The sequence below is a fragment of the Azolla caroliniana genome, unplaced genomic scaffold (genome assembly GCF_043228905.1).
Source record: "Azolla caroliniana isolate FFs.n. ecotype wild unplaced genomic scaffold, voAzoCaro1.0.p SCAF_15, whole genome shotgun sequence".
NCBI lineage: Eukaryota > Viridiplantae > Streptophyta > Polypodiopsida > Salviniales > Salviniaceae > Azolla > Azolla caroliniana.
In genome coordinates this window covers 9,699,514-9,717,757 of record NW_028230450.1, presented here as the reverse complement: position 1 = coordinate 9,717,757, position 18,244 = coordinate 9,699,514, and the positions used below count along the sequence as shown (strand labels likewise).

The 18,244-nt window shown below is 42.7% G+C and overlaps 1 protein-coding gene across 1 annotated transcript; it reads left to right on the top strand.

Annotated features, from left to right (window-relative positions):
• The first annotated feature begins 14,751 nt into the window (after positions 1 to 14,751).
• On the top strand, positions 14,752 to 17,355 carry LOC147854549 (glycosyltransferase family 92 protein At1g27200-like). Its single transcript, XM_087330974.1, has 2 exons — positions 14,752 to 14,917; positions 15,170 to 17,355. The coding sequence occupies exons 1-2, from the start codon at positions 14,752 to 14,754 to the stop codon at positions 16,879 to 16,881; spliced, it is 1,878 nt and encodes a 625-aa protein (XP_087187100.1). The 3' UTR covers positions 16,882 to 17,355.
• The last annotated feature ends 889 nt before the right edge of the window (positions 17,356 to 18,244 follow it).

Sequence of the window (18,244 nt, the reverse complement as noted above, 5' to 3'; positions counted from 1 at the left end):
AGACAGAGAGAGAGAGAGAGAGAGAGAGAGAGAGAGAGAGAGAGTGATGATAAGAAAGATATTTATTATATGAAGAGAATATACAACGGTGGCTAAAAGGCTTAAGACTGGCGTTGAACCAATTTGGTTCAACATAATGCCTAGTGCCCTCTTTTATAGTGTTTTCAGGAGTAATCCTGAAGCTTCTAGAATGTTCCAGAGAAATCTGGAATATACACTAATTTCCTATAATAAAATGTAAATGAAAATAATATCCTACGTATTACAATAGATGGTCTAATGGTCAAGAGCTCGACCCATATAACCTAAGGTCATGGGTTCGAGTCTTGCCATATCATGACACTATCCCCCCTTTAAAACGACGAGTGTCACGAGTCGTCTTGGATTGAGGACCCGGTTTGTGTGGATATTGACGATGGAAGTCTTCAAGAAGAGCACGAGCATTGGTTACATTCTCGATCGGTTCCCAAGTACGTTCGCTGGGACTATAGCCTAGCCAATCGACTAGATAGTAGAGCTTGTTGCGAACAATCTTGGAATCAAGAATGGCGGCAACCTCGTACTCCGGCCCATCTTCAAGCTCGATCGGGGGTGGAGGTTGGATAAGACGTTTTGGGATGGTGCTCTCGTGGTAGGGTTCGAAGAGAGAACTATGAAACACCGGATGTATCCGAAGTTGAGGAGGTAGATCGAGACGAAAAGCAACATCATTAATCTTTCCAATAATACGGTGTCGTAGTGTATTTTGTACACTACGTGAAAAACGTATATAGTATTAGATTCAATAAAAAATGAAGAAATAGAAGAAAATAGCAAAATAAATGGAACATGCATAGGGCAAGATTCGAACCTTGCACCTCCATGTTAATAATGTAATGTCTTACCATTACACTAGCATTTCATTAGTGTTAAAGCATAGATGTCCCACATAGAAAGGTAAATTCACGCTAGGATAAACATTAGAAAAACGCATAACAAAAGAAAAAGCTACACATACACATCTAGCGTGCATGATAAAAAACGCACAAGTTAGAAAAAAGCATGATCACTTTAGATAAAGCATATAGTCTATCTATAGGAAAAGCATGGGGTCTATAGTTAGAGAAAAAGCATGGATTACTAAGACTTCCTCATCACTACATAAGGATGGGGAGCACAATGTAATTGTGTGTGAAAAATATTTGGAAACTAGATATGTTTCTAAAAAACACCAATTAATAAACTATACTCGTGGGATTCGCGAGAATTCTATATCATTCTCTTTCAACCGAAGTTTATATTCTTATATTCATATTGATTAATCTAATACAATACACTCGTGGGATTCACGAGTTTGCTATAACTCTTTCTTACAACATATTTATATTCTTATTAGCCTTAAAACTCTCTTCTTCCTAGTCCAAAACCCCGGTGGTTCCCACCCGACTCACGCAAACGATCCGGAGCCGAAAGGCACGACAACGGAAAGGACCTAATCGCCGATAATCCAACTTCTCACATGGGCGAGTAGTCTTGATGTGTCGTCGTAGCAACCACACCCGATCTCCAATATTAAAACTAGATGGAAGTCGATGACGATCCGCGTAGACCTTGTGTGTTTGTTGAGCTTGCTGGAGATGAGTAGATAAATCCGCTTGTATCTTGCGTAACCGCTCCAAACGATCCTCCGCGCACGGATTTGTGGACACCTCTGGGGTTTCAAGTACACTCCACCGGGGGTGACATCCCGTATAAGCATAAAATGGCGTAACTTTAGTGGATGCGTGGATAGAGTTGTTATAGGCGAATTCGGCGAAGTGGAGAATATCTGCCCAGTCGTCTTGATGATAGCTGAGAAAGCACCGCAGATACTGCTCCAACGTTTGATTTGTTCTTTCAGCTTGGCCGTCAGTTTGTGGGTGGTAGCCGGAAGAGAGGTTACAAGTGACCTTGAGCATGTTAAAAAGGTGCTTCCAGAATTTTGACACGAACTGGGGTCCACGGTCGCTGATGATACTATCGGGGAGTCCATGATGCCGACATACTTCACGCATGACAATTTCGGCAGTGTCTTCACTGGAGATCTCCTTAGTACATGGCAAGAAATGAGCCATCTTCGTATATCGATCGACCACCGTTAGAATCGCATTGAACCCCTTAGAGACTGGAAGATCTGTGATGAAGTCTAGAGCAATGGATTGCCACGGCTTGCTTGGAATTGATAATGGTTCTAATAAACCATATGGATGATGCCTTGGCATTTTCGCTCTGCAACATGTATCACAAGTCCGAACAAAATCCTCGACAAATTGTCGCCTACAGGGCCACCAGAATGATCGTTGTACTAAATGTAATGTTTTAGTACTACCAAAATGCCCAGCTGTATATGTGTCATGACAGTTTTGTACTACTCGAAGGCGGCAAGAACCATTAGGAACATACAAAAGTTCTTTAAAGAAGAGTAATCCATCATGGTATTTGAATTGCCGATAGTCCGTACCTGGTGGTTGCGACTGTGAACACGACGCTCGAGAGGGATCAATTTGTGCTAGTATAGCTTGGGCGAACGCATCTGTCTTCAAGTCTTCACGTATGGTATCGATAACGCGGGAATCCATAGGCATGTCAAAGATTTGTGTTGCTTGTAATCGTGCCGGTCCCAAGATGACTTGTTTTTGGTTATCGAAAGCTGGCTCGCCGGGACGGGGTGCTAGATACGAACGCCGTGATAATGCATCTGCCTTCCCTTGGTGCCTCCCCGGACGATATGTAATTTTGAAGTCGAAACGCGTGAGGAAGTGGGCCCACCGAGCTTGACGTCGATTCAACACACGAGCATCCTGAAAGTAGGCAAGATTCTTGTGGTCACTAAATACGGTGACTGGATGAGAGGATCCCTCCAGAAAATGCCTCCATTGCATAAAAGAATCCACTATTGCCAATAGCTCCTTATCATGGATTTCGTAGTTGATTTCGGCGGCATCAAACTTGCGTGAGTGAAAAGCCACAGGATGTAGCTTTTCATCATTCCCCTGTTGTGACAGAATGCTCCCCAATGCAAAATCCGATGCGTCAGCTTCGATAATGAATGGTTTCTCCGGATCGACATGAGCTAGAATTGGAGCCGATGTAAATGCTTTTTTAAGACTCTCGAAAGCCATGTCCGTTTCTTCAGACCAGGTGAACGGTTGTCCCTTCCTGGTAAGTTGTGTGAGAGGTAGAACGATCTTTGAGTAATCTTGTATGAACTTCCGGTAAAAATTGGCAAAGCCTAAGAAGCATTGTACATCCCATACCGAACGCGGAGTCTGCCATTCTACCACAGTTCTGACCTTAGCTGGGTCCATGGAGATGCCTTCTGATGAAATGATGTAGCCGAGAAATTCCACTTGGTTGCACCCGAAACTACATTTTTCTAGCTTTGCATACAGACCATGTTCTCGAAGTCGTTTTAGTACTAATAGTACATGAGAATCATGTTCTTCTTGGGTCTTTGAATAAACCAGTAGATCATCCAAATAGATGATCAAACAATCATCCAATAGATCTCGGAATATATCATTAGCCATGTGCTGGAAGACTGCCGGCGCATTAGTGAGGCCGAACGGCATGACAGTATACTCGAAGTGCCCATATCTGGTGCGAAACGCGGTCTTCCATTCGTCTCCTGGTCGAATCCGTACGAGGTTATATGCTCCCCGTAAGTCGATCTTCGTGAAGAACCTGGCACCATTGATCCGTTCTAAAAGACTTGAGATAAGGGGAAGAGCATACCTATTCCTGATTGTAACCTTATTCAAGCCACGGTAATCTACAACGAGACGAAGCGATCCATCTTTTTTCTTGACGAAGAAAATGGGCGCACCAGCTGGAGATTTCGAATGCCGAATGAAACCATTTTCCAAATTCTCCTCTATATAGGCCCGAAGGACTTCCAGCTCGGTTGGTGACAAATTGTAGATCGGTCCCCATGGCGGCTCTTTTCCCGGTTGTAAATCGATGGGGCAATCGTACGGTCGATGATGAGGAAGTGTGTTGGCTTGTACTTTATCGAACACATCGGTGTAATGGCGATACTTCTCGGGAAGTTGAACGGTGGATTCTTCTTTAGTGGTGTTGGAGGGGTTTACTGATATTGCAAAGAGGAACATTTCCTCCTTGTGCCCTTCTTTACGCAACTAACGTAGCGAAATGGTTGCCATCTTCTGAGTTGACCCTTGGGTTTGTCGACACCGGATTTCTCTTGTTCTCCAATCTATGTCAGGGTTATGTAACTCGAACCACGGTAGTCCTAAAACTATAGGATGTTCTGGGATACTAATAATATTAAATGATACTACACATACTAAGTTATCTAGGACAATATTAATGGGCTCTGACTCTTCTAGGATATTTCCGGAAGCAATGGGACGTCCATCAATGACTACTACAGAGGCTGGACACTGGAGTTTTCTTAGGGATATCTTATGAGCTTGAGCAAATTTCTTATCCATAAAGCAAGAGTTAGCTCCGGAATCTAGGAGTGCTAGGACATGTACTGGAGGGGTACTTTTAGTACTAACTATTACTTGGGCTACGAACACATCACTAACTTGCTTAGAGGGAATGGAACCACTAATGGGCTGCACAGATCTAGGGCTGTCCAACCAAACGGCTCCTATTTTGGCTGGACTTAGTCGTTTAACTCTTCTTCTAACTGACTAAGGACATCAAATTTGTTTGCTAGATCTGGGATATTAGTACTATTAGGACTATCAGATATCCCTACTGAAATAGGTTCGGATTTAGTACAATTAGAACTAGCGACTATTTGGTTTACCTGTCTTCTTGGCCTATGGGGGCAATTTATTGCGATATGTCCTGGTCCACCGCAGTAAAGACATAGTCGATTTGTACGGCGTCGCTGCTTTTCTTCTTCGGATAATGGCCCTCGACGACGTGTAGTGTCAATCTCCATCGGAGTCGGAGTATTCGGTGGAGACGCATTATATGACTCCCTCGGAAAAGGTCTTGCTACCACTGAGGCGTAGGTGGGCTCTGTTCTTGCCCTCGGCATCTGTAGCTGTCGTTCCGAACGTCGCTCAAAGAGGCGGTTGTCACATCTCACCGCACGACTGATTGCTTCTGTTAAGGACTTTGGCTCTTCGGGGAAGGTCAAGAGTAAATCCTTGACATCGTTGCGTAAACCATAACGGAATTGCTCCATCAACGCTTGATCATCCCAAGGGATATCGGCGGCGAGTAGGCGAAAATCTGCAGCGTATGCGGAGGCTGGACGGTCACCTTGGCGTAATCGCCGGATTTTGTTGATTGCGGTCCTGATGATGTCAGTATCTCCGAAACATGCTTTAAACTCACCTAGAAACTCTTCAAAATTGTTGAGTAATGGAGATTCCTTTTCTAATAGTGGAGCGAACCATGACAACGCTGAGCCACTTAACAAAGTGCCTACTAAACCCACTCGTGATGCATCGGTGGGATATCGGGAAGGATGCATTTGAATAACTAATCGTACCTGGTTAAGGAACCCTCTAAACTGCGATCGCGTTCCATCGAACTTCGTGGGAAGGCCAATCTTAGGTTCTTTATGAATCCCTTGTGTTCCGGACCCATGTTGTTGCATCGCTACGATGGTGGCTTCGAGTTGTTGCACGCGTAACGCAAGTTCCCCATGTTGTTGTTGCGTTTGCTGCTTTTCTAAGGAGATTTGCTGAAGATCCCCCAGCAACCGTTGGTTTTCTTGTTCCAAAGCATGGAACTTCTCCTTCAAGCATTGGAATTCCGAGAAAACAGATTGATATTCTTCAGCGCTAACAGTGGCCATGGGATGAAAGAAAAGAGGAATAAAAGATTAGTAGGAAATGAGAGAGACAGAAGGTAGGAAAATTGGTTCAAACTGTCAGGAATAGTACTGAGACAGAGAAGGAATTAGTACTAAACGAAGGATTAGTACTATGAGAGGTGTGGAACTTCTTCGAGAGAAGGAAGAAGTGAGCGAGACAGAGAGAAAGAGAGAGAGAGTGATGATAAGAAAGATATTTATTATATGAAGAGAATATACAACGGTGGCTAAAAGGCTTAAGACTGGCGTTGAACCAATTTGGTTCAACATAATGCCTAGTGCCCTCTTTTATAGTGTTTTCAGGAGTAATCCTGAAGCTTCTAGAATGTTCCAGAGAAATCTGGAATATACACTAATTTCCTATAATAAAATGTAAATGAAAATAATATCCTACGTATTACAATAGATGGTCTAATGGTCAAGAGCTCGACCCATATAACCTAAGGTCATGGGTTCGAGTCTTGCCATATCATGACAACAGATGCGACTTAGTGCATCAGCGACGGTGTTCATGGAACCTTTATGATATCGTATGGAAAAATCAAAGTCCTGGATGAGATCAGCCCATCGTGCCTTACGACCTTTCAAGTCTTGTTGGTCACAGAAATATTTCAAGGACTCGTGGTCCGTAGTTACCACAAAGTGATTTCCATAAAGATAATGGTGCCATGTTTTGAGCGCATGTATAACTGAAAATAATTCATTTTCTTGAACGGTATACCGACATTGAGCAGAATCAAGTTTCTTACTCTCGAATGCTATTGGTTTACCGTCTTGATACAAGACAACACCTATAGCATAATCGCTTGCATCGGTTTCAACCTCAAAAGGTTTTGAAGGATCAGGTAAAAGAAGTGAAGGAGACTTGCAAACCAGGTCCTTGAGTTCCTTAAAGGCGAGGTCTAGTGTACCATTCCACACAATAGGTTTTGTAGACTTACGCGTTTGACCTTTTAAAAGATCAGTAAACAGCGTCGTCAATTGGGAGTAATTACGAAGAGACTTTCGCAAAAACCCGACAAAACCAAGGAATGATCGAACTTCTCCAATATTCCGAAGAGTGGGCCAAAGCTTGATTTTCTCAATGCGAGAAGGATCAATTTCAACTCCTCGTTCGGTTATGAGATGTCCAAGATAAGTAATTGATTTCTTGAAGAACTCACATTTTGAGATCTTTGCATAAAACTGTTTGTCACGCAATGTTTGTAAAACAAAGCGGACATGTCTAGCATGTTCTTTTAATGTACGGCTATAAACTAAAATATCATCCAAGAAAATAACGACAAATTTTCCAAGTTGTTCTCGGAAAATGTCATTCATTTCTTGTTGAAAAGTAGTCGGCGCATTCATCAAACCAAAAGGCATAACCAAAAACTCGTAATGGCCATAGCGCGTACGAAATGTCGTTTTAGGAACATCGTCCTCACTTATTCGTATTTGATGGTAGCCAGTACGGAGATCAAGTTTCGTAAAATACCGAGCTCCCTGGAGACGGTCAATTAGATCGTCAGCCCGGGGCAATGGGTACAAATTCTTGATCGTCACTTTATTCAAGCGTCGGTAATTAATACACATACGCCATGTGCCCTCTTTCTTTTTTACCAAGAGAACTGGTGCACCCCATGGAGATTTACTATAACGTATATAACCCATTCGTAAATAGTCCTTGAGTTGCTTAGATACCTCATCTTCTTCGGATCGACTTAAGCGATACGAAGGTATACTTATTGGTGCAACACCAGGTACAATATCTATATGATGGTCTATATTACGTTTAGGAGGTAACCCATCAAGTAGGCCTCTTATTTATAGCGATACCCAAGTCCCCCAGGCAAGTTCACACTTGACCTAATGGGTTGTCTCAATCCTGAGGATTAAAAGTAATCCTCCCCTTCTTTACACTCTCGTTTAACCCTCACACTTATCCACATGTATAGAATACTACGGTAAATTCTCACCACGGGATATTAAATGGTCATGCCCGTAACAACTTGTGCCCCAACGCCCTATCTCACATCGCAATGCATGTGAGCTAAGTTGCATGGAAGCAATTGTTCGAATCGAAGATAATGGTATGGGTTCTAACATGTATCGATATGTACGGTTTCCCTGTTCCGCAAAGAATATGGTTTTGTAATTAGGTGCAACATGTGTAGTATAATGTGTGAAGCGTGAGCCTCAACATTTGTCCTATGTCATGATACATTGGCATTGCAAAAAGGCCTCATTTACAGAGGAATCTAGTGATGCATCATGAAGCAAGTGTCTTGCATCCCATCTACCAAACCATTTTTCTATATCTTGCATCCAACTGGAACACAAAATTTTGCTTTTATGCGTCTTTTGGATCTTTTTTCTTGCTTCCAATGCAATTCTAGGAAGTCAATGTGAGGGACTTTTTTGAACCTTAAGCATGTATTCAACAACCCTTTCCATGGCCATAATCTCAATGGGAAGCGATCCCATCTCAAGGAGGAGGAGGGTGTAGGGCGTTTGTTTCTTAACTTGTAGAAACTTTGTAAGAAAATGCTTTTGGACATTTTCAAAATCTTTCAACATAGATTTAGGGATGCTACCGCCCCATACTTCCACCCCATAGAGAAGAACCGATGTCACCAAAGTGTCGAAAAGATATTTCTTGAGGACCCAACACTTAATATCTCCAAGATTGCATGTGTTCTCAAATGCATAGTACGATTGATTTCCTGCCTCTTGGTGGCATGTAGCACATTCATTCCATTTATGATTTGAAGGAACTTCAAGGCCAAGATATTTGAAGCTTTCCACACATTCAAGTAGCTCATTGTTGTGCATAATGCATGGTTTATCTCTTTTTGGCTCTTCACAAGCATAATCTTCGTTTTAGAGCTATTGACACTTAATTTAGTATGCATGCAAAAAATTTCCAATGCCTTCATAAGGTTTTGTGCATCTCCTAAAGTATTTGCAAAAAACACTACATCATCTACATATAGCAAAAGCATAATCACAACATTCCCAATGGCAACTTCTTCAACACATTCTTCCTTTGCAAACTTGGTAACCATTTCTTCCAATTCATCAATGCGTAGACCAAATAGTGTTGGTGAGAGTGGGCATCCTTGCTTAACACCAAGAGAGAGAGAGAGAGAGAGAAGTATAGTGCTAAGACAAAGAAAGAGAGAGAATTGAAACGGAAATATTATTGAATTACAAGGAGTAGGCAACATAGTGCTATAGAATGGCGTTGAACCAATTTAGTTTTGGGATGACTGATAGATCCCTATTTATAAGTAATATAGAACACTCTGGAATATTCTAGGTTATCCTAGAATGTAGAGTAATCTAGAAGGTTTCTAGAGTATTCTAGAAGGTTCTAGTGTATAGAACACTCTAGAATATTCTAGGTCATTCTAGAATGTAGAGTAATATAGAATATTATTCTAAAAACTATACATATAAGAATATTAATACAATGGGTAAGGATTTGACATGCATATAACAAGGTCGTGGGGTCAAATCTTGATATGATGTGAGTGTCATTATGACAGTACCCATTGTCGGTCATGAAGGATTCGAATTTTCGATACTATTGCCAAGGTGCCTGCTTCAGCCCATACAGGCTCTTTCTCTATCGGCATACCAAGTTTTCTTTACCTTTTTCTTCGAATGCTTCCGGCTAGTGCATGCATATCTTGTCGCGAAATATGCGTGTGCGGAATATATCTCAGCCACAACTGAGACTTCCATCACTTCGTTAGAATCACAACCACAGAAGAAATGGGCAAAGAAAGTAAATGCACGTATACACAAACAATATGAGAGAGAGTAAGTACATAGTATGTTAACGTGGAAAACCCTGAGAGGGAAAAACCATGGGAGCCAACAGACTCCAAACTATCACTATGTCAAGGAGTACAACAAGGAGCACAGAGGCAACGACCTCTTGCTCTCAACCTCTCGCCTGGCGGCGGTTACAGCAGAGACACACTCTGTATCGCTCTCTCTCTCTCTCTCTGTTACACTCTATACAATAGTTACACCAATAACTCTATACATCATCTACCACGACCTTTGTTTGCCCTAGGTCATATTTATACTAATATGACTTTCGAGCTATTTACAAATATAGCCATAATGGGCCAATAGAGACATTTACATTTATGTCCCTTCATCCGGTGAGAGGTTCTCACTGGGCCTGCATCATCCGGTTCTCACTGGGTCTTCCTTACGGAGTATTCATCATCCGGTTCTCACCGAGTCTTCTGTTGTCGGGTACTCATCATCCGGTTCTCACCAGGTCTTTCGTTGTTGGGTACTCATCATCCGGTTCTCACCAGGTCTTCCGTTGCTAGGTACTTCATCATCTGGTTCTCACTGGGCCTTCATCATCCCATCCGGAGGGACCGAAATCCTAACAAACTCCCCCTTCACTCCAGCATGGGATGTTTGGTTAGTCCAATTCGCTTCCGGCATGCATCTAGCTTGTCGGGCGTGAACACCTTGGTCAGCATATCTGACCCATTCTCCTCTGACTCCGGAAAGTTCTACGACCCGAAAAGGTTTCGACAGATTATCGAAAGCCTCATATACTTGACTATCACCCGGCTGGACCTCAGTTACCCGGTCGTCTTGATTAGTCAGTTCATGGCGCGGCCAACCGAGGACCACCTCCAGTGCGTGCAATGCATACTCAAGTACGTCAGTGGCACTAAGGACCGAGGGCTACTATATCGAACCGGTACTGCCACGCAGCTAGTCGGCTATACAGATGCTGACTGAGCCAGAAATGTTGGCGATCGTCGATCCACATCTGGATTCGCGTTCTCCCTTGGGAGCGCTGCGATCACGTGGAATAGCAAGAAGTAGCTGACAGTTGCACTGTCGAGCACAGAGGTTGAGTATCGAGGAGCGGTTGTCGCAACGTGCGAAGCCATATGGCTGAAGCAGCCACTTAAGGATCTATAGGGGGAAGTGTCCGGTCCGACGACGATCTACTGCTACAACCTCATAACCATCCAACTTGCGAAGAACCCCGTCTTCCACGCTCGGACTAAGCACATTGAGGTGCACTACCATTTTGTCCACGAGCATGTCCTCTCTGGTGAAGTCAAACTTCAGTATGTTTTGACGGATCGGTAGCATGCCGACATCTTCACCAAGCCCCTTGGTCTAGACAAGTTGTGGCAATTCTCGGGTGCGCTTGGTTGCGGCACCTCGACGTGCCGAACTTGAGGGGGGAGAAAAGTCCTGCAAGACCAAGGAAAGGAGCGGAAGTGACTGCGACATCAAATCGGATGACGAATTCGATTTAGTGTCGGTTGAAGAAGTTGAAGGTGGATCCACAGAAGATTCAGGAAGCGGACGAGAGGGCAGCAGCCAAAAGAAAGAGCCGGAGCCACCCAAACATGGGGGAGATGAAGCCAACAAGGGCGAGAAGGCCAAGATTGAGGACGAATTGGAGACAGCCAATTCGGACAAAAGTAGAGACGAATCGGAGGCAACCGATTCGGCTTGGATGTTTGATTCAGAGACGCCGAATCAACTGAAGGCCAAGCGGAATAAAGGGCAGCAGAAGAGGCGCCAACACCGTGACAACAAGGGAGCTAGAAAAGGCCGCACGAGCAGACAAGCCGACCGTAAGGGTCAAGGTGCGCGGAATCGAACGGGTCGAGGAGCGCGAGCGAGGTGTGAAGTCAAGGGAAACCGGAGCAAAGGACCGGAAGAGCCTCAAGTTGAGCTTGAGGGGGAGTGTTGAGATACAAGCTCAACATTGGCCGGATCGGCTGTGCAAGCCGAGAATCGGATCGGTGCGTAAACCAATGCGCAACAAGAGGCCGGATCGGTGCGAAAACCAGGAGGCCGTTGAATAGATATTCTGCGAGGGAATATACTTGGGAGTTAGTGTAGGAGTTTAGTTATGAGCATTGAAGTACGTGTCAGTACTTCTGACAGTCCGTATGAACTTGTATAAAAGTGCTCTCTGAGCACATCCTATGTACAGAGTTCACACATTATTCGAATTTAGTTTTTCTATGTGTTTTTTCCTCTCTATCTCTCCTGTGTACATTGTGTCTTAAGCTCTCCATTAAACCTGTTTTTTCTCTGTCGGTATTCTGTGTTTCGTATAGGTTCTGCACGTAACATTTCACACTACATGTGTAGCCTTCGCCATCCAGCTGACCGGCTGGTATCAAGTTCAATTGAACTTCCGAAATGTGTTATACATCTCTCAACACAAAGTCTGCACCTGATCGATGTACTGCACTGGAAACCAGAGGTCTTTGCACACGAGCATGTCCCACATCTTCGACTTCCACAGTGAATAGTTGGAGCTGATTAACTTGAACATGTTGCCGAACGAGTCTTCCATCGCTCAGATACCACTTGTTAGGATCGTGACTGGCCACAACTGGTTTCACTTCGAATGTTCGGGTGCAAAGATCAAGAAAGACAGTGCACAGACAAGGAAAAACGAGAAGGCAGAAAAACACAAGTACAGGGACACTGATATTTAACGTGGAAAACCTGAAAAGGGAAAAAACACATGGAGTCCACAAACTCAAACATATCATTATGATAGGAGAAGTACAATGAGTAGCTCCAAGGCAACAACCTTAAGCTCTCCTTTGTCAAACTGATGGTCGTAGAGTTACTCGCTAACTCTCACTCTCTCTCACACTCTCTCACAGTTACAAAGGCAACTACCTTCTCTAACTATACAATAATGTTTCAACACTTTCTTACACTCTAACAACTTGCCCGCAGTGTATATATATACCCATACAACATTTATGGCTATTTACAAATGTAGCCTCCGAATTGGCTATTCAATTGATTTTCTGTTACGGTTCTCGATTTCGATTTCGGCTTCGGCCGAATTACCCACGTGCCTTCGATTTGGTTCGTTCTCTTCTTCCCATCCGAAGGGACATGTTTTCCCAACAGTTAGGAGGTAGGGGAGGGTATGAGTGTTTAGGGAGAATTTGGAATCTCGATGAATTTTTAATTTCTGCATTGAAGTGAACATGCAAGAAATTCCCTCAAGCACCACATGGTAATTGAGGATTTCCTTCGAGTGAGGGAAGCCTTCTAATCAAGGGCCTTCACTATACCTTTGTTCACTATATTGTTGTTCCACTGCCACTTGTGACTGTCACCTTCTACTTTGGGAATTGTGTAAGCATAGGGTGTTGTTAGTGTCACAAAAGGGAGGGGGAGGGTCCAAAATTGGCAGATAGATCGACGTCCCACACCTAGTAGCAATCAAAGACTTAGTGAGAAAGCACTCAAAAACAATTTGCACCATTGAAGATGTCATCTTGACTATTCCTAAGAGTAGGTAAAAGATCGTGTATAGAAGTTCTCTCTTTCTCTAACTCCCGAAAGCTCAAAATAATAACTTTATTCCAAGAACTAAGTTCATCATAAATACATACATATAGTTGGTCTTGGAGAGTTCACACTAGGTCGCCTGAATTGACTTGCAAATCTCAACCAACAAAGAAATTTTGGTACAATAAGAAGATGATCCTAGCATGAACAAGAAGGCAAACTTTGTTTTAAAGTGAACCATAAGAAGTTAACTTTGGACCAAGTGGCAATTAGCACGACTTTAACTTTGAAATAGTGGATAGTGGTAGTAGTCTCACATAGTTTATAGGAGCTCATGGTTGCATCAACAATAAGTGTTTGGTCATGAAAAAGGAGTCACCATGAAGACATGGACATCCACAAAAGGTTCTTTGAAACTATTTGAGAGTAGTAGCACCAAATAATTATTTGATTTATTGACAATTCATTTGGTTGAAAATGAAGTGGGTCATACATCTTGATCTAATGATGATTAGTATATACGTTTGCAAATATCCATAAAATTTTTAACTATTAATGATGGCTCAAACATTGGTAATGGATAGGAAACCAATATAAAAAAGCTGAAAGCTCATTCAAGGTCTACTTCTCTAAAACACAAATAAAGTGCACAATATAATAATCAAATTAAATGGGAGGATAATCAATGGCAACATCTAGGATTTCATAATACACAAACCCTTGATTGAGAGAAAAGGTGAGAATCTCCTCCTTTGAGGGTATGCCATAACTATTCATTATACACGTGTTTATTAACAACTTTGCTTGGAAATATATAGTACGATCGACACTATAGAATGAGACATAGTTGTGCTTTTTCTTCACGAACGTAGCTCAATAATATTTATACCACTTGTTAATATCAAATAAGTCTCTACAACAACATTACATACATTTACAAATAATTAGGTTGCAACATCGTGCATTTGCAATGTGCACGTTATGGATTATTCCTACATTTCACAAATATGGGTACCTTCGTTTGTACTAACCCAATTCAAATTAATGATGGAAACTCAGTTTCCTTGGGAAGGGGTGTGTGTGTGTGTGTGTGTGTGTGTGTGTGTGTGGTGGTACCCTCTCTCACTTGAGAGTTGTAGTAGCAAGTAAGAAAGAGTGTGAATGGATAGGATGGACTCTCCAAAATCTCAAAGACATACATATACTGAATGCATATACATACATATACTTCTCTATACGAATTAATACATCGAGAGAGAGAGAGAGGCCCATTTGCTTCCAAGAAACGAACAACTACTTACCTACCACGAGAGAGGGCCATTTTGCTTCCAAGGCCAGTTTTGGTTTTAGAAACGTCCCTCCTTCCCTTCCTTCTTTCCAACGTCAAATTTGAGTTTCCTTCCCTCCTTCCTTCCTTCCTTCCTTCCTTCCATCCTTGGGAGGCAGAGGAGCAGAGAATATCGATTATTGGGTGGTGCACCTCCTACTCCATTTCGTTTCCCTCTCTCATTCATATACATGTGTATTATATGTACATATACGATACTGTATATGCATGTATATGAGGGAGGGACGGACCTATATGAGAGAGAGAGAGAGAGAGAGGGAGAGAAAGGATGTGTACCGCACCGGCCCCCTCTTTTCTCCTCCTCCTCCTCCTCTTCTTCTTCTTCTTCTTCTTCTTCTTCCTCCATCATCCGACTCGCCTTCGAATCTCCTCCCTCTTCTTCACCCTCCTCCTCCTCCTCCTCTTCTTCGCTACTTCTCGCTTTACACCTCAAGGTATATATAGTCATCCATAAAACAAACCATAAACTTCTCTCTCACTCACTCTGTGTGTGTGTGTGTGTGTGTGTGTGTGTTTGTTGTTTGGTGGCCTGCCTGACCTACATCGGATGATGTAAGAGCCTAGGCATGTGCTGTAAACCATACAATGTACATACATACATACATACATACATACATACATACATACATACATACATACATATATATAATAATTCACTTTGTCATGTTTTTCTTCTTCTTCTTCAGATTGTTCTGCTGGACCATGGAACTGTGTTGGTGGACGCCTGCACGCAAAACCGCCTCTTCCACCATCTTCCAGGCAAGCCAAGCATTCAAATGGACCTATTTCTTCTACTATTCTGTTGCAGAAGCAGGAATCTCGTTCCCGAGTAGTAGTACATGGTGCCATCACATTCAATGACACTGTGCTCCTCATATTTGGAGGTCCCACCCTGGGTGATGATGATGATGATGATGATGATGATGTGATGATGATGGAACAGGGAGGAGAGGAAGGGATCCAGGGAGGCAGGCAGGTGCGGGGGCATGGGAGAAGAAGTAGTAGGATTAAATGCTCGTATCAGTATGCAGGAGGTCAGGTGCGAACCCGTGCCCTTTCAGTGGAAGATGGATTCGTGAGATGTGAACATCCGCCAGATGTGGGGGCAGTTGGGAGGAAATCAGTGATGGGATCCCCTGTTACCTTTGAGATCGATGGCCGACCTGTGGCCATTGACGCAGCAAACAATGGCAGCAGCTCTGGTGCTACCAGATATGGGAAAGTTGGTTGGAAGAAGATAGTGTATGGATGGGCGTCTCTTGAGAATGAAGGTGACATTATCCTGTTCGTCAAAGGCATCTCTCATGGCAAGAGAAGTGCTCGTCCTGCTGCTCTCGGATGTCTGTTTGGGGATGAGACGATGACTCAAGTGGTTGACTTCTGCCAGGAGAACGTGAGGTGTCGGCTTCCTCCACTTCCCAGGACTAGTGAGCTTGCAGGGAAACGGATCACTGTTGTTCTCAAAGGTAAGGTATTCCCCTCGGTAGTCAAGTTTGAGCCCGGGCAAAGCATGTTGCATTCGGATGATGGTAACCCTCCAAAAGACCTGTATCTTTGTGCATGCACACTCATGTGGAATGCCGCCAAGTTCTTAAAAGAATGGGTTATGTACCACAATCACCTGGGCATCCAGAAGTTCTTCATTTATGACAACAACAGTGATGATGACATTAAGAATGTGATCGACGAACTAAATAAGAAAGCCTACAATGTGAGTAGGCACCCATGGCCATGGCTAAAAACGCAGGAGGCGAGCTTCTCTCATTGTGCTATAAAAGCTTCCCGGGAGTGTACATGGGTGGCGTTTATCGATGTGGATGAGTTCATCTTTCCCAAGGCTTATGTTTTGAACCAGAAGCAGGAACGGAATCCCTTGCATGTTATGGTGAAGCATTATGAGAATACTACAAGTGGCGCGGATCTTGGGCAGATCAAGATCTCCAACTTCAATTTTGGGCCATCTGGCCTAACAAGACTTCCAAAGAGTGGCCAAATGTGGAACTACATATGGCGGATGAGAAATCCCAGAAGAGTCAAGTCCATTGTGAAGCCCTCATCTATGGATCTCTCCTATTGCAGCCGAGTCCACCATTTTGAGCTCAAGTCAGGATTTGTGTCCTTACAAGCCTCCCGAAATGATGCTGTCATACATCACTACAAGTTCCAAGTGTGGGAAGATTTTAAGGTCAAGTTTGTGAGGCGAGCCGCCACTTTTGTTACAGATTGGGGGAAGAATAAAGACCTGGACAGCTTTGATAGAACTCCAGGCCTAGGAACTGAAGCCATAGAACCCCCTGATTGGGCTCATCAATTTTGTGAAGTGGAAGATACGGGACTGAGAGATTATGTATCAAATGCTTCACAGCTTCATGTTGGTGGCAAATTAATCTGGGAATGAACGAATGCATGTATGTGTATTGAAGGAATAGAGGGAATGTTGTCATGGAGGGGGAGGGAGCCCTCGAAGGTTTTCATATCAGAAAATATCATGCAACATATATGGATTCGTTTTTTGTAGCATTCATGAACCAGGTTTCTCATAGCAGAGGCAAGTTGTCTACGTTATTTTATAAAATCATACACAAGGTGAGTGGGGTGTTCATACAAAATGCAATCTATATGTATGTACACCACGCACTCACCACCACATGCGACCACAACAAACCGTTGTGGTTGCTGAAAATCATTATCGTTTTTGAAAACATGTCAATGTACTCCTGTGACAGTCATCACCTAGTGTTCAAGGTAAATATCTGAAACAAGAGCCTATGCATAGCCCATAATGCATTGGCCTTGGGTGCAGGAAGAGGTTCTATCTGTATGTATTACCATTATGCAAATAAACTACTATTATACAGCACTTTGCCCTGCATTATACTGTAGCTGTTTGCTCTGTGATTTTACTCAGTCGGCTCTGTCAACCACACCATTATTTTTTTGTTTTGATGTTAACATATGGTTGGCAAATTCGTAATATAATAGAATCTAATCAACTGCCCATACATGTTATTGAAAGTATTCCTGGAGTGGTTGTAATCTATAAACCTGTGCTGGTGGCCTGTCTGGAAATGCTGCTTTTTGCATTCATTTTATCAAAATAATTGTCATGATAAATAATGGAAGCAAGGATGATAGATTAATCAGAGATGGAAATTGGGCGAAGTCTAGATATCTTTGTTGTTATGACGACTTTGTGAGTTTGTGTGTTCCATTATGTGTCAAAAATGAATCTGTTCCAAGATCTTACCACATGCTAAATTTTGCAATGCATTGGTCTTAAGTAGAACTGTTATAATAACACAATCACAGCTTACAGAGCTTGGACCAGTGATCTCTTGGCCTTTCTTTCTCTTATGTGAAGACATAGAGATATAGTGGTAAAGTCACTTTGGGAAGATGCATGGGGGAGATGCATTGAAGCCACTCAGAGGACATGTGTCATTCATAACTAGAGTCCTCTTTTAAGATGATAGACTCAAATTTGTGATATAAAATTCTATCATGAATATATGGCTTTCACTATTTGCTCTCTTGTTTGCCATTTTATTATGGGGTAATAAGTTTATTTTTTCAATTACAGTTTTCATTTTCATAGTTCTTACTTCAGTTATGATTGGGTGTCATATACCACAATACTTAAAGCTTTGGGTCTATTGTTGTTGCTTCGTACTACAATCAAATTTGGTTAGTGGAAAGGAACATCTTCAAAATAGTAAAAGATTCTCTAGTGAAGATAATTGTTTGGCACCAATTGGAGAGAG